The sequence below is a fragment of the Hippopotamus amphibius genome, chromosome 1 (assembly GCF_030028045.1).
Source record: "Hippopotamus amphibius kiboko isolate mHipAmp2 chromosome 1, mHipAmp2.hap2, whole genome shotgun sequence".
Taxonomy (NCBI): domain Eukaryota; kingdom Metazoa; phylum Chordata; class Mammalia; order Artiodactyla; family Hippopotamidae; genus Hippopotamus; species Hippopotamus amphibius.
In genome coordinates, this window is record NC_080186.1 from 50,786,554 (window position 1) to 50,804,380 (window position 17,827).

Genomic DNA, 17,827 nt, shown 5'->3' on the forward strand with positions numbered 1-17,827 from the left:
AGTTGTGGTGCACGGGCTTCATTGCCCTGCGGCATGTGGGATCTTCCCGGACCAGGGCTCGAACCCGTGTTTCCTGCATTGGCAGGCAGATTCTTAACCACTGCGTCACCAAGAAAGTCCCCCAACTTTTAACTTATCTATCATTTGGCACCACTTTGACCCAGGCTTCTCAACAGGCCAGAAGCAAGTCCCCATGTAAGGAAGGAAGCAGGAAAGAGGCAGATCACAGCTGACTTTCATGACGTGCTTTATGGTTTCCAAGCCACTTAAAGCCCTTTATTTGCTCTGATTTTTATACCAATTCTTCTTTTGAACAAGGAATCACTGTCCTCTTTACATTTCCTGGATGAAAAGGCACACCATTCACAACATGCCTATTTGCTCAAGGCTCCACTGGAGATGGCAAAGCTGGGGTTTGGATCCAGTTTCCCCTGAGGCCAGTTCCTAGGCCCTGTCCTCAGAGGCACTGCATGCTGTCCCCTCACTTCCGAGCAGCACCCCTGCCTTGGGGGGACGTGCCCATTCCTCCTGCTTTCCTCCCCTCCCCCTCCCCGACCCCTTCATGCCCGAGGAACAGCACAGAGGCGGTGACTGACTGGGGAGAGGGTCAGGCTCATTCTGAAGTTCAGGCTCAGCTTCTCATTTTTTGGAGGCCTGAAGGTAAATTTTTGCACAAGGGAAGTAAAGAAAAGAAACAGCTCAGTCCTGGCCAACTGTTCTCCGAGGCAATTCCGCTTACCTGAAAGACAAAAATATAAGATGAGTTACCTGCTCAGGTGCTGTCGGTGCCCTGCAAGGACTGAAACCTTCTCCAATGTCTTGTGAAACCTGAGCAGAGGGAGGGCCTGCCGGGCCCTGACGCTTTATGTCCTTGGCTTATTTGATCATGATCACCTGGGTTAACCAAAGCCCATGAGCTAAACACACAATCACACACTCCAGTGCCTTCAGGGGTCAGGCAGGTGAGGCACAGGTGTGAAGGTTCAGGGTGTAGATGAGAGAAGTCAGAGGCCTGGGTTTACCTAGCAAATGAAATGTAGCCCAAAGTCTTTCAAAAACCTATTAGCAAACAATAATGATGAAAGCAGACAAAAAACAAAATTCTAGGTAATTTCCCTCAATTGTTAAAGGAAAACTGCTGAAAAGTATAAGCAAGTAAACATCAGAGCAAGATTTAAGTATGAGGCACCTTTTCCCTATGTCCTGTTTTCCTTCTTAATGACTGCGACTCTCACTGCCATAGGCTCCCGCCCCCACTCCCCACAGGACAGACCTCTTCTCATCCTGCCTGTGCTTCCCCTACTCCAGGCTTCTGCCAACCCCTGCTCTTCATGAATGCCCTCCTCACCCCATTTGTGTAACAGCATCCCACACTGGTCTCTACCACCAGCTCTCTTGTGGGTGTTTTTTTAAAATTAATTAATTAATGAATTTATTGGCTCTGTTGCGTCTTTGTTGCTGCACACAGGCTTTGTCTAGTTGCAGTGAGTGGGGGCTACTCTTCTTTGCGGTGCGCGGGCTCCTCATCGCCGTGGCTTCTTTGGTTTTGGAGCACGGGCTCTAGGCCCGTGGGCTTTAGTAGTTGTGGGCACATGGGCTCAATAGTTGTGGCTCACGGGCTCTAGAGTGCAGGCTCAATAGCTGTGGCACACGGGCTTAGTTGCTCTGCGGCATGTGGTATCTCCCTGGAGCAGGGGTCGAACTCATGTCTCCTGCGTTGGGAGGTGGATTCTTAACCACTGCGCCACCTAGGAAGCCCCTCTTGTGAGTGTTTTAATAACTTACTTTCTCCCTAAGTAATATATATTCACTACAAAAAAATTGTGAAAAGTATAAACACAACAAAAGATCCCATAATCCAGACAGAACCCTTGTTAACATTTTGACATATATCCTCATGGTTGTTGTAAGGATTCTCCTGCACACCATCACTGGGATTACTCTCTGTAGTTACTTCTTTGTGCTGCTTTTGCTACTTTGTGTTTCCCCATGTCATGAAGCTTTCTTAGAAATAGTTAATATATGGTTGCCTCTATTTTGTCCTTGCCTGTAATGAGCTGTTAAGGAAGTAAAATTAGAGAGTATCTGCAAGTGTTTAATAAATTGAAATATGCTTCGGAATTATATTGTTCTTACATTGTTTTGCACCTGTTTCCCACCACAGCGTGTGTCTAATTATCTCTGTTCCTCTCATCCTTCTGTTTACCCATCACAAATAGTACAATGTGGAAATTTGTTAAAGTAGTACCAGATCAGCTGTATTTTAAACATCCAAGATTCTCTTAGAAGAATCCAGATATTGAGACAAAACTGGACCCAGAGAGTCAGGAACCAGGGTTAAAGTACTGCTTCTACCAGTAACCAGCTCTGGGCTATGAGTAAACCCTTTGTTCTTACAGACCTAACCATGTCTCACTTGTCAAACATGTGAGATAATCTCTCTCTTAACTACATTATGTGGCTGGGCAAGGATAACAATAAGACAGGAGACATAAATTTGCTTTTACTATTATGAAAACAAGGGCTGCATGATTTCATAGCTTCCTCCTGGACTATGGGAAACATGGACCTTTTCCTTGGTGAAGGAGAAGGCAATTATCTCATTAGTAAAATGAGAGAACTCACCTAGGGTTTTTGGGAAAAGTCCTTCCTAACCTTATCTCCTATGATCCAGTGATTTTTCAAAAAAATTTTTTTTTTGAAAAATGAGGACTCAGCCTCTTGCCTTTCATGAAGCTGTCTGCTGCTTTGTTGGATCAAGTGGGAAAAACTTAAATGAGGAAAGGAAAATATAAATTTGCAGTAATAGCTTTGCTATTTGCCCTGATTGTGTATGTGTCCTAATTCCACAGCTGATCATCTTTTCCAAGAGAAGGGAAGGAGCTGTCTATACCCCATTCCTTCAGGGAGGCTGTCTTTAGAAAGTGCTGGATTAAGAATGAAGCAAAGCAACTGTGCCCCAAAAATGGTTGTGTGGTGGGGGAAAAGCAGACAGTGGTGTTGACTTTTTAAGACAGGGCATTTTTCAGGTTTCTCTCTCTTGAAAACTTTTAGCTAGGCCTCATTCTGTCACAGCTGAGGGTGTCCCCACATCGCTTGCCTTCTCTGAATTTCATTCTTCTCGGGCAGAAAGACAGATAGTGAGGCCAATTGCTTGCAAAAATGGCTCCAATCTCCCCCCTCTCCCTGTATTACGTCATTACTAATGGGACTTCTTAACCCTTCCCATAAAAATTGTAGCATTTTCTCTTCCCCTTGAACTGGGGCTCAGCTTATGACTTACGTGGGCAACAGAATGCAGTGGGAGTGATGGTTGCCCGTGCCCAGCCTGGTCCTGAGGAGGCACTGTGCGCTTCCGTTCTCCTTCTTGGGGTCTTATCTTCCACATCTACACCAGCTGGGCTAGCTTGCTGGAGGATGAAACTTGGAAAAGAGCCCCACTGTCCCAACTGAGGTCATCCTAGATCAGCCTTCAGCCAGCTGACCTCCCAAACAGGCAAGAGAGCCCAGCTAAGATCAGTCGAGCCCCCAGCTCAACTGCAGACTCCTGAGCAATAACAGACACTTACTGTTTTAAGTCACTGAGTTTTCTACCTTTGTTATGCAGCAATGTAATAATTGATACATATGATATGAACTTGGTGAATCTTAAAATGGAAGGGCCTTTAAGTGGGAAAATTAGTTACATTCTAATTATGCAAGAAGGAGCACTAGATGAGAACTAGGCAAACGAGTCTTAGGCAGCAGTTCTGCCAATTCTTTGGGCACATGATCTTGAATAAGAAACAATTCTCTCTCATTCTTATTTTCCTTATATTAAGAAACGAGATACTGATTGATTGCCTAGCTATTAATAACTAGTTTACTGTAAGGATTAAATGAGATAATTTGCTTGCAAATGAAGCCTGTAATTAAAAGGTGTGTTATAACTCTCAAAAGCAAAACAACCAGTGAGTCAAGAATAATTATGATACTTAAAATACGCAGGTGAAACTCTGCACTATAACAGGAACTCTGAAGCTTTTGTAGACAGGAAGACTGGAAGGTATTCCTATATCTCATGTCTGCTTTCATGTTAGGAAGTGGCTTCTTCAATGTGAGGAAAAGTGACATAGACCCAGAGGAAGAAAGACACAGAAGATAGAATCAGAATCAGTCCATATACACTCAGGACAGTGTCCTACATCAGGAAAATCTGGGCTCTGGGTCACACCTACATGGTTTCAAATTCCAGGGCCTCCCTTTCTGTACTTTAGTGGCATCATCAGCAAAATGATACTGTCTCAGCAAATCCGTCTATATTTAATTTAATGATAAGAAACCTATTATGAATTTCTGAGTATCAACTCAGCGTAGCATTTAGTTACCATTTTTAGAAGACACTGCTAGGAGAAGCACAGACTTTAGTGTTTGATAAACCTGGTTAACATTGAGTTCTAGCTCTGCCACGTGAGCTTTAGGACTTTAGATGCCATAAATGACCCTGCCAAGCCTCAGGGCTTATCTTCAACGTGGTGATAGGAACTTGAACCTTGTAAGGTTACATTAGAACACACTCTCCTTAGGAGATTTTTTCTACTTCATTCACTGTCACATCTTCAGGGCTGAATGCCTGACACATAACAGATGCTCAGGAAATATTTATAGAATTAAGAATTTGGTAAATTAGTTGAAATGATCTCTGCAACATACCTAACTCAATACCTGGGATGTACGAAAATTTTTCTCACTCATTTTACGATGCTATAAATTAAAACACCCTTTTGGAATTGGCTGGCTTAGAAACAAGAGAGTTGTCACTGCATCTTCTTTCATACCTTTCAAGTTGTATACCATGTCAACATATTAATTAGGTTTTTAAAGGGTCATTAGAATTTAAAATGGCCAAAGGACCTCTTCAGGAACCTGTTATAGAGTAGAATCTCATCTAGCTATGCTTGTGGCACTTAGAGTCACTTGCGACGCCCATAATGAGAAGCAAGGAGCCCCTTTCCTTGCCCATCCCCCAGCCTCTTCTTAGCAATTGGCTCTAGTTCTGTGTGAATGGGTTGCCCTGAAAAGATCTTGGAACATTTAAAACTCTGGAAAGAAGGCAAGTGCTCAACCTCTCTGGGCACCAGGCAGGGTCTGAGTTCTGTCCCAGTGTTCTGGGGAACAGTACAATGTGAAGCTGAAATCTCCATCAGAGGTCAAGCCAGGGCTTAGGAAGTAAGGGCGTGAGTCCTGGTGATGCTCTGTCCAGGGAATCCTGAGCTGCAGCCAACAGCAAGAGGGAGTCATGCTGGAGAGGACTATCTAGTGTGGACTAAAAGCTGTTGCCTGCCATCCTGGTAAACAGTGAATGCTGCGCTCCATGAGCCATCAGTCACTGCAGCTGTTCCCCCTGGTGTGCTCTGAGTGGAATTCGGGATGGAGAAAAAGAGGATACTGGCCCCTAGAGTGTTAGGATGCACATAAAGGAATGATTTCAATGAGCCCAGACTCTTGCATCTTCCCATGAAAAGAAAGGAACTAAAATCATTAACTTGAGATACCTGGTGTGTGTGTGTGTGTGTGTGTGTGTGTGTGTGTGTGTGTGTGTGTGTGTGTGTGTGTGTGTGTGTGACTAGCAGTAATATTTTGATGTTTGACCACATAGTATTTTTTTCCAACAAAAACTCCTATATATCCTGATTCTTTCCTTATCTTTTGGGAACAGTCTCTGAGAGCTATCTGAGAGGCTGCCTTCCTGGGGTATAGTCCTCAGTAATGCACTGAATAAAACATTCTCAACTTTTAGGTTGTGAGTTTTTCTTTTCCTGTTGAACCTGGAGACATTCCAACTAAAGCAAAGCACACGGAAGAAGATAAGGGAAGGGCTGAGAGAAGGACTGCCCACACTGTCATTTCTTGCTACTCACCTACTGAGAAAGGCAGAAAGGCTTCCCTTTTCTTAAACTGTCGATCCTCCAGAAAATGCTCCGGATTGAACGTGTCGGGGGTGGCCCACTCTGCGGGGTCCCTGTGCAGGGCAGTCAGGTTGGTCAGGACCGTGGTCCCCTGGAGAAGGCAGCAAAGACTCAGGCAAGGCTTGACCCACACAACACACGTGCAGAGGGGCAGCAGTCCCCGGGCTCCCACACCAAGGCTGACAGCACCTTGAACTCCGTCAGCCTCCCCACCCCACCCCCTCTGAGCCCAACCCTTAGGACCCTGCTTTTTGCCATGAGACAGCTTACAATGATGGACTGGAACTGTCTGCTGGGAATTTTACCCGGGAAAGTGTGACTACTCTTGGCTGCAGAATGGATCTCTGCAGCGACTTGTCAGTGTAGCATGTGGGAGCAGACATGCACGCATCAATAAAAGAAAAATGTGACATTTCCCATTCTCTTCCCTCCAATGTGTAGTCCATCCTTCAGAGGGTTTAATAAAAGAATGAGATATCCCAGTGAAAGGAACCACTATCCTTCCAGATACATAGCTAGAAACCCAGGATTCCTCCTTAGTGCTTCCCTTTCCCTCATTCTGCCTTCATCCAATCCTTCAGCCAGGCTTGTCAATTTTATTTGAAACATGTCTTGATTCTGTCACCTCCATTTTATATCCATCACTGCCACCCTGGCCCAGGTTACCACTTTGCTTGGCTACACTCCTATAACAGCCCTAATTATGCTCATATCCTCTCTTCGCCTTCAGTGTGCCCCACATGTTGAAAGCAGTGTTAGCTTTGAACAAGATTCAATCATTCCACACCCATCCACCTACCACATCAGGAACTTGGTAGATACTCTTCAATAGTGCCCATTACCCTTAGATTAAGGACACATCACCTGCTCCCTGTATGAGCCACCCTCCTTCTGCCTGCACTCCCACTACATCAAGTTTCTTTCAGTTTCTCAAACATGCCACATGTCCCCACTCATTTCCGAGCCTTTTTACATCCTATTCACCTTGCCTGGAATGTCCTTCCTCCCCACTCTGTCACCAAGTTAACTCTTAATCATCCTTTAATCCCCAGCTCAAACATCACTTCCTTTGGGAAGCCCTCTCTGCCTTCCCCCTCTCCCACTCCTCATTGCAGCCAGCCTGCAGCTTTCTAGAAACTAGTGAGTTTTTTCCTTTCGGCAGTTCCCATGGTTTCTAATTATAAACTTGCATGATTATTTTCCTCTGAGTTGTTTTCTGAAGCCTGAACATTTTAGATGCTTAATGAACATCTGATGAATTAATAAAGAATAATAACTGCTATTTTGAGCACTTTCTATGCTAAATACAAGGTAAAATGTTTTACATGCATGACCTGATCATAAGTCCACCTGTGAGATGGATTTAAATGCATTTTTACAGGTAAAGAAATTAGAGTTGTGAGAGGTTGAGTAAGATGCCCAGAGAACAGGAGAACAGGGTGGGGACAGGTAGAACAATGACTTGAATTAGGACATCTGACGTCAAAGTTATGTCTCCTAGCCTCTACAACATACTGTCAATGGGATTTCTCAGTTCCCAGGATGATTATTCAAGTCAATATTAAAAATCAATGTTACAACAAGTATGTTGAGCTGGGATGGTTTCCTGGAGTTAAATGAATTGTTATAAAAATGCAAAGATCGGGCGAAGTAGAGAGACGTGGAGTGCATCCCTCTCCACAGATGCATTGGGAATGCACGGAAGGACACAGTCATTCCCACAGAGAACCAGCTGAACACCAGCAGACGGCCTCGGACACCGGAAAGGGCTGCGGAGAACCTGACATAGCCAGTAGGGAGGCATCTACGAGGGCTCAAAGAGGGTGAAGCGGCGGAGCTATGGCAGACGGGAGGGAGTGAGAAACATACGGAGGGTCCGCAGCGCAGCTCAGCGTTCCCGGACCGAGACATCGATCCGCGGCTGAACGGAGGGTCCAGGAGCGGGAGCGTGGGAACCGGAGAGCTGGTTCAGGGGGAGAAACATTGTTGCCGGTAGGGTGACGGACCGAGAGGACAGGAGGGAGGAGGTCCGCGGAGAGGAGTGCCGATCCCTGAGAGCTGCCCGGCCATGATGGCGGCTGGAGGCTGCAGGCTCCCGGGCGGGGGGGAGGAGCCGCGCGCATAGCCTCTCTCTCTCTTTCTGCGCCTCTGCAACAGGCAGCTGAGAGACGCCCTGCGGGGCCACATAAGGCGCTCAGGGATAACAAGCACCCTCAGGCGCTCGGGCGGGGCTAGATTAAAACTCCTTGCAACGCCAGCAGCAGGGAGGCTGCCGAGAGAAAAAAAAAAAAAAAAACCAGCATCAAAAAGAAAAAACCTTGAGAAAGGCCCAACTCTAAGACTTTCTGTGTACGCCTGAGCCACCAGCGCCCTCTGCAACAGGCACCTCCAAGCCTGACTGAAGCAACAGTGCGCCACTGCTCACTCCCTCCCAGGAGAAGGAGCCACTATTGCACCCTCTCCCTCCCCACACACCGAGGCTTACAGACGAACAATAAAGGAACCTCTGCTGGTCACAGAATAACGCAAAAAAAAAAAAAAAACCCAAGGCAAGGAAAAGGACACTTACAGCTGAGACGCTAAGGAAACAGAAATAGTAGTATCAATACCTATTGAACTGGGCCATTCGGGGATCAGTTCTGGATTTTTTTTTTTTTTTTTTTTTTTTCCTTTCTCTTTTTTTTTTTTTTTTTTTTTTTGATTTATTAAATACGATCTTAGCCCTAAGGGATCTACAAGTTTTACAACATAATTTTATAAGGATATTTTTTACTCTTTTTTTTTTTTTTTTTTGCCTTTTAAAATACTTCTATATCTAGCTAAGTTTTTGGTAGTACGGACAAAATATCTTTCATACTTTCCTTTCATCCCTTTCTTTTATACACTTCTATTCCTTTCTTCTTCTTTGCATATTTCCAACCACATTACGCTCTTCTGTTCCCCTTTCTTCCAGCCATTTTAAGTGTATTTTATCTTAACATACTTATAAGCAACACTATCGGTCTGCTCAGACTCCTTGCTCTATTCTCCAGATGATGCACTGCCTTGGTATTAATATTAGGCTTTTGTCTTTATCTTAGTTCTTAGTACAGTTGTCTAATTACATTCTGAGAATCTCCATTCTCTCTGGTGGTACTCCAGCTCATTTCTATATTTGATCCTAGCTTACAAAATCTCCCTGGATTGATGTTTGTATGTGTAGGGTGTTATTTGTTGTTTGTTTGCTTTTGCTTTTGTCTCTGATTTGTTCTGTTTCAGTTGTCAATTTCTGCTGGGTTTCTCTCTGAATATCTGATAGCACACTGGGGTTCTGTCAGGTCTTTCTAGAGCCTTATGTCCTAACGGATTCAATAATTGTGTGTCTTATACATGTATGTGTTTCCTAGACTGAATATTCGTCTAATCCAATACTTGGACATTAGTCTGAGGCTTGGACAGTCTTCTATAAACACCTCTATCACCAGGACAAGCAACCCCAAAAGCTTGGACAACCATGAGGAAACAAAGAAACACCATGCAGGCAAAGGAGCAGGAAAAAAACCCACAAGACCAAATAAATGAGGAGGAAATAGGAAAAATGCCTGAAAAAGAATTTAGAGTCATGATAGTAAAAATGATACAAAATCTCGATAACAAATTAGAGAAAGTACAAGAAACAGTTCATAAGAACTCAGAAAAACAAACAGCAATGGATAACAAAATAACTGAAATTAAAAATACTCTAGATGCTATAACCAGCAGAATGACTGAGGCAGAAGAACGAATAAGTGAGTTGGAAGATAGAATGGAAGAAATAAACGCCACAGAGCAGGAAAAAGATAAAAAAATAAAAAGACTAGAAGACAGCCTCAGAGACCTCAGTGATAACCTTAAACGTACCAACATTCGAATTATAGGCATCCCAGAAGAAGAAGAAAACAAGAAAGGGTCTGTGAAAATATTTGAAGAGGTTCTAGTGGAAAACTTCCCCAACATGGGAAAGGAAATAATGAACCAAGTCCAAGAAGCACAGAGAGTCCCATACAGAATAAACCCAAGGAGAAATACACCAAGACACATATTAATCAAACTAACGACAATTCAACACAAAGAAAAAATATTAAAAGCAGCAAGAGAAAAGCAACAAACAACATATAAGGGAAAACCCATAAGGATAACAGCTGACCTTTCTACAGAAACTCTGCAGGCCAGAAGGGAATGGCAGGATATACTGAAAGTCCTGAAAGACAGAAACCTACAGCCAAGAATACTTTACCCAGCAAGAATCTCATTCAGATTTGAGGGAGAAATCAAAAGCTTTCCAGACAAGCAAAAGTTAAGAGAATTCAGCACCACCAAACCAGCCTTACAACAAGTGCTAAAGGAACTTCTCTAAGTAGGAAACACAAGAAAAGGAAAACACCTACAAATACAAACCCAAAACAATTCAGAAAATGGTAATTGGAACACACATGTCAATAATCACTTTAAATGTAAATGGATTAAATGCTCCAACCAAAAGACACAGACTGGCTGAATGGATCCAAAAACAAGACCCTTCTATATGCTGCCTACAAGAAACCCACTTCAGACCAAGGGATACATATAGACTGAAAGTGAAGGGATGGAAAAAGATATTCCATGCAAATGGAAGTCAAAAGAAAGCTGGAGTAGCAATACTCATATCCGACAAATTAGACTTGAAAGTAAAGACTATTAAAAGAGACAAGGAAGGACACTACATAATGATCAAGGGATCCATCCAAGAAGAACATATCACAATGGTAAATATCTATGCCCCCAATATAGGAGCACCTCAATACATAAGGCAAATGCTAACAGCTATAAAAGGGGACATCGACAGTAACACAATACTAGTGGGAGACTTGAACACCCCACTTACATCAATGGACAGATCATCCAAACAGAAAATAAATAAAGACACACAAGCTTTAAATGACACATTAGACCATCTCGACTTCATTGATATTTATAGGACATTCCATCCAAAAACGACAGACTACACTTTCTTCTCAAGTGCACACGGAACATTTTCCAGGATAGATCACATCTTGGGTCACAAATCAAACCTCAGCAAATTCAAGAAAATTGAAATCATATCAACCATCTTCTCAGACCACAACGCCATGAGACTAGATATCAATTACAGGAAAAAAACTGCAAAAAATACAAACACATGGAGGCTAAACAATTCACTATTAAACAACCAAGGAATCACTACAGAAATCAAAGAGGAAATCAAAAAGTATCTAGAAACAAATGACAACGAAAACACAACAACCCAAAACCTATGGGACGCAGCAAAAGCAGTTCTAAGAGGGAAGTTTATAGCAATACAGTCCTACCTTAAGAAACAAGAAAATGATCGAATAAACAACCTAACCTTACACCTCAAACAACTAGAGAAAGAAGAACAAAGAAACCCCAAAGTGAGCAGAAGGAAAGAAATCGTAAAGATCAGAGCAGAAATAAATGAAAAAGAAAGGAAAGAAACCATAAGAAAAATAAATAAAACTAAAAGCTGGTTCTTTGAGAAGATTAACAAAATTGATAAACCATTAGCCAGACTCATCAAGAAAAAAAGGGAGAAGATGCAAATCAACAGAATTAGAAATGAAAAAGGAGAAGTCACAACGGACACCTCAGAAATACAAAACATCATGAGAGACTACTACAAGCAACTATATGCCAATCAATTGGATAACCTGGAAGAAATGGATACATTCTTAGAAAAATACAATCTTCCAAGACTGAACCAGGAAGAAATAGAAACCATGAACAGACCAATCACAAGTACAGAAATTGAGGCAGTGATTAAAAATCTCCCAACACACAAAAGCCCAGGACCAGATGGATTCACAGGCGAATTCTATCAAACATTTCGAGAAGAGTTAACACCTATCCTTCTCAAACTCTTCCAAAATATTGCAGAAGGCGGAGCACTCCCAAACTCATTCTATGAGGCTACCATCACCCTGATACCAAAACCAGGCAAAGATGTCACAAAAAAAGAAAACTACAGACCAATATCACTGATGAATATAGATGCAAAAATCCTCAACAAAATACTAGCTAACAGACTGCAACAGCACATTAAAAAAATCATACACCACGATCAAGTGGGGTTTATCCCTGGGATGCAAGGATTCTTCAATATACGCAAATCAATCAACGTGATACATCATATCAACAAATTGAAGGATAAAAACCATATGATCATTTCAATAGATGCAGAAAAAGCTTTTGACAAAGTTCAACATCCATTTATGATAAAAGCTCTCCAGAAAATGGGCATAGAAGGAAATTACCTCAACATCATAAAAGCCATATATGACAAACCAAAAGCCAACATTGTTCTCAATGGAGAAAAACTGGAAGAATTCCCTCTAAGAACAGGAACAAGACAAGGGTGTCCACTCTCACCACTGTTATTCAACATAGTTTTGGAAGTGTTAGCCACAGCAATCAGAGAAGAAAAAGAAATTAAAGGAATCCAAATTGGAAAGGAAGAAGTAAAATTATCACTCTTTGCAGATGACATGATACTATATATAGAAAACCCTAAAGACTCTACCAGAAAACTGCTAGCACTAATTGATGAGTTTAGTAAAGTAGCAGGATACAAAATTAATGCACAGAAATCTCTTGCATTCCTATACACTAACAACGGAAGAGCAGAAAGAGAAATTAAGGAAACTCTCCCATTCACCATTGCAACCAAAAGAATAAAATACCTAGGAATAAACCTGCCTAAGGAGGCAAAAGATCTGTATGCAGAAAACTTTAAGACATTGATGAAAGAAATCAAAGATGACTTAAACAGATGGAGGGATATACCATGTTCCTGGATTGGAAGAATCAACATCGTGAAAATGACTGTACTACCCAAAGCAATTTACAGATTTAATGCAATCCCGATCAGATTACCAATGGCATTTTTCACAGAACTAGAGCAAGAAATCTTACGATTTGTATGGAAACGCAAAAGACCCCGAATAGCCAAAGCAATCTTGAGAAGGAAAAATGGAGTTGGTGGAATCAGGCTTCCTGACTTCAAACTATACTACAAGGCCATAGTGATCAAGACAGTATGGTACTGGCACAAAAATAGAAAGGAAGATCAATGGAACAGAATAGAGAACTCAGAAGTAAGCCCAAACACATATGGGCACCTTATCTTTGACAAAGGAGGCACGAGTATACAATGGAAAAAAGACAGCCTCTTCAATAAGTGGTGCTGGGAAAATTGGACAGCAACATGTAAAAGAATGAAATTAGAACACTTCCTAACACCATACACAAAAATAAACTCCAAATGGATTAAAGACCTACATATAAGGCCAGACACTATCAAACTCCTAGAGGAAAACATAGGCAGAACACTCTTTGATATACATCAAAGCAACATCCTTTTTGACCCACCTCCTAGAATCATGGAAATAAAATCAAGAATAAATGAATGGGACCTCATGAAACTTAAAAGCTTTTGCACAGCAAAAGAAACCATAAACAAGACTAAAAGGCAACCCTCAGAATGGGAAAAAATAATTGCCTATGAAACAACGGACAAAGGATTAACCTCCAAAATATACAAGCAGCTCATGCAGCTTCATACCAAAAAAGCAAATAACCCAATCCACAAATGGGCAGAAGACCTAAATAGACATTTCTCCAAAGAAGACATACAGATGGCCAACAAACACATGAAAAGATGCTCAACATCACTCATCATCAGAGAAATGCAAGTCAAAGCCACAATGAGGTATCACCTCACACCCATCAGAATGGCCATCATCACAAAGTCTGGAAACAACAAATGTTGGAGAGGGTGTGGAGAAAAGGGAACTCTCCTGCACTGTTGGTGGGACTGTAAGTTGGTACAGCCACTATGGAAAACAATTTGGAGGTTCCTTAAAAAACTACAAATAGAACTACCATATGATCCAGTCATCCCACTCCTGGGCATATACCCAAAGAAAACCATAATCCCAAAAGAAACTTGTACCATAATGTTTATTGCAGCACTATTTACAATAGCCAGGACATGGAAGCAACCGAAATGCCCATCAACAAATGAATGGATACAGAAGATGTGGCATATATATACAATGGAATATTACTCAGCTATAAAAAGGGATGAGATGGAGCTATATGTAATGAGGTGGATAGAACTACAATCTGTCATACAGAGTGAAGTAAGTCAGAAAGAGAAAGACAAATATTGTATGCTAACTCACATATACGGAATCTAAAAATGGTACTGATGAACTCAGTGACAAGAACAGGGAAGCAGATACAGGGAATGGACTGGAGAACTCGAGGTATGGGAGGGGGCGGGGGGTGAAGGGGAAACTGAGAAGAAGCGGGAGAGTAGTACAGACATATATATACTACCAACTGTAAAATAGTCAGTGGGAAGTTGTTGTATAACAAAGGGAGTCCAACTCAAGGATGGAAGATGCCTTAGAGGACTGGGGCAGGGAGGGTGGGGGGGAATCGAGGGGGGGGCGTCAAGGAAGGGAGGGAATATGGGGATATGTGTATAAAAACAGTTGATTGAACCTGGTGTACCCCCCAAAAAAATAAAATAAAATAATAATAAAAAAAAAAAAAAAATGCAAAGATCACCTGAGAAATCATTTAGACCTCATCTTTCACCCACAAGACGATCAATCAGCAACAAAATAGCATTTTCCTGGGAAGCTCCCCTGGTTCTGCCTCTTGAATCATTTCCAAATTCAACAAACACAGAGAGACTTATACAAACTGGAGTGGACCCACAGGTGCCCACCAAGGTGGTGAGAAAGGAAAGAACTGTAAATATGCAGTGTGCAGAGAGGACACTAGGGGGCACAGGAGAGCTGTCTGCTGAGACCCTAAAGAGTGGTGGGCAGGGTGAGAGCAGAATTTCCTCTGTGGAGACAGAGAATTTAACAGGGAGCCACTAAGAAGAACTACAGGGAAACTCTTTTAAAGTCAAAGTAAAGCAACTCCTGTGGAGAGAACATGGTGTAGTGCAAAAAAAGATAAGCCTGGGAGTCAGAACAGGTCTGTTTCTGGAACCCAGCTCTTGTCAGTTTGCAGTTGAGAATTCTTATGCAAGCTAAATCACTCTGAGTCTGGACTTCTAATCTGTAAAATGAGGATAACAGAATTATTCTGAGGACTGACTAAGACATTTTAAAATAACCCATATAGACCATGGAACATAATCCTATTTAAAAAGCATTGGTTCCTTTTAAAAAAACATTCTCCTTTTCTGATATTTAGTACTGCACACACTTGGATTGCTTTCCCTTGTGAGACAGCCCCATCAAGGGGCTGTAAGTCAAGGGGATGAAAAAATACCTGTGGGGTTATTGTGTTAGACACATCAGCGTTAATGTGATGTTTGTTCAGGTGGTCTCAAATGTCCCTCAAATTTCAACATTCTGTAACTCCAGCATTGTAAAGAAGAATTTTCTAAAGTATGTCTGGCAGGTCCCTATGGTGTAAGAAGCTCTCCCAAGGCAAATAAGAGGACCTCGTGGCAAAGTCTGACTAAGAATTCCTGCTTGCTGTATAGCCAGAAATATTCACAATGCACACCACGTAGTAAGAACACAGAAATCTCACAGCAAAGAGAAGCCAGGCTTTGCCTAAACACAGTTGACCTAAAAATCCCTTTTCTATCCAGAACACCTATAAACATCAATTGAACTTCTAATTTTCTAAGATCACACTCAGGGAACAAAACTATTATTTCAGGAACTTCCCTGGTGGTGCAGTGGATAAGCCTCAGGCTCCCGATGCAGGGGCCTAGGTTCGATCCCTGGTCAGGGAACTAGATCCCACATGCATGCCACAGCTAAGAGTTCACATGCCACAATGAGAAGGCTGCATGTGGCAACTAAGGAGCCCACGTGCTGTAACTAAGGAGCCCACTTGCTGTAACTAAGGGGCCCACTTGCCACAACTAAGACCTGGTGTAAAAAACCAAATAATTAAATAAACAAATAAATATTTTAAAAAAACTAGTATTTCATTAGGCATAATCTATCTCACTCTCCATTTAAGTGATTCTCTAGGACAAGAATACACGTCACTTTTCCAGTTGAGATTCCCACCATTCACCAACATGAGCTTGGAGATCTGAGGCTGTGAGCGCGCCCCTAATTACCTTGGGCAGGTGGTATCCACCCAGGGTGGTGTCGACTGCCACCTCCCTGGGCACATTCAGGGGGAGGATGTTTCCCATTCTCTGCACCTCGTGGATGACAGCGTTGGTGTAGGGCATGCACTCTCGAGCTGCCGTGCTCGGCTGCTGTGACTGGCCAAGCACTCTGTCGATCTCAGCTTGGACTTTTTCTGGAAAAGCAGAGGAGGTTCTGCTATTCTATTATTCCATAATTTTCCTTGAGACTGATTAAGTTAAGGAATGGAGTAACCAGGATAAAAATGGCTAAAGTTATAGTAAGCTCTCTAAACTAGCTCCTCAGGAGGTATGTGAGTGGAAAGTGGGCCCTGGTCTGAGACAAATTTGGTGGTAAACTGTTGCTCTACAACATTCCTGCTGCAAGTCACTGAAACTCTTTGAGCCTCAGTTTTCTCTTTTTATTAGTGGGGATAAATCCACTTCCTCTTTAGGATGTTTTGAGATTTACATGAACTGATTTAGGGCAGCAATCTACAAATGAAAAAAACCTGCCAATTGTGCACAAGTATCTGTTTTCCTTTTTCTACAATAATAGAGATTCTCATTGGATATCTGGTTGCAAGCTAAAGACTACATTTCCCAGATTCCCTTGTGATAACTTATGGCCAATAGAATGTAAGTAGAGTGGATGTTTAATACTTGGAACATGCCCTTAAAGGAAGGGTGTGCACTTCCTCCTCCTTCTTCCCTTCCCACTGGTGGAAAGGCAGCCTTAGAGGTGAGCCATCTTTGAGAGTGCCAACAGGGTACCATTCTACGAGGGTGAGTCAAAAATTATCTGCACTCTGGCTATAGAATTCATAGAAGTTTTAATGTAACCAGAGTGCGGATAATTTTTGACTCACCCTTGTAGATACAACAGAACAACATACTGGAAGGAGCTTGGACCCCAAAGGGTTCTGCAGAGTCCAGCTTAGAGTTTCTCATCTGAAAGAAAAATAAACTTCCTTTTTTCAAACTGAACATTTAAAAACTTTTAAAATGTGGTAAAATACACATAATATATAATTTACTATCTTAATCATTTTAAGTGTATGGTTCAATAATGTTAAATATTCATATTGTTGTGCGACCAATCTCTGGAGATTTTTATCTTGCAAAACTGAAACTCTACATCCATTGAACCATAACTCCTTATTTTCCTTTGCTCCCAGTCTCTGACAACCACCTTTTCACTTTCTGTTTCTATGCATTCAACCACTCCAGCTACCGCATGTACATAGAATTGTCCAGTATATGTCTTTTTTTTAATTTCTAGATTGAACTTAGCATAATGTCCTCAAGGTTTATCCATATTTTAGCATGTGTCAGAATGTGCCCTTTTAAAGGCTGAATGCAATGTATTTCACTACATTCCACATTTTGTTTATCCATTCATCAATTGATAGACACTTGGGTTGCATCCACTTTTTATGCCATTTTAAGCCATTGCTATTTTGGAGACACAAATAGGGAAGCTATATCAATATCCTAACTATGTGGCCTTTAAATTTAAAGAAAATCCTGTAATTCACAGTTACAAGTGCATTTTACAAGTGCATGACTCAGGACACATAAACAAAAAAATTCACACATATAAAACAAACATTTATTCATATAAATATAAGAAAAAAAATAAAGTTTCATGAAAAAGCCTTACCCTTAGTACAAGCCTTATCCTTAGTACACAGAAAGCACTCTGATT

The 17,827-nt window shown here is 41.8% G+C and overlaps 1 protein-coding gene across 1 annotated transcript in view; it reads right to left on the minus strand.

The window, feature by feature from the left end:
- Positions 1-230: 230 nt before the first annotated feature.
- LOC130838916 (cytochrome P450 2J2-like) overlaps positions 231-17,827 on the minus strand; it is a 36,235-nt gene continuing 18,638 nt past the window's right edge. Inside the window, exons 7-9 of the mRNA XM_057712643.1 lie at positions 16,108-16,295; positions 5,901-6,039; positions 231-739 (exon numbers count right to left, since the gene is read on the minus strand). Coding sequence (XP_057568626.1) covers positions 561-739; positions 5,901-6,039; positions 16,108-16,295 — 506 coding nt within the window. The 3' untranslated portion in view covers positions 231-560. The remainder of the gene's footprint in view (positions 740-5,900; positions 6,040-16,107; positions 16,296-17,827) is intronic.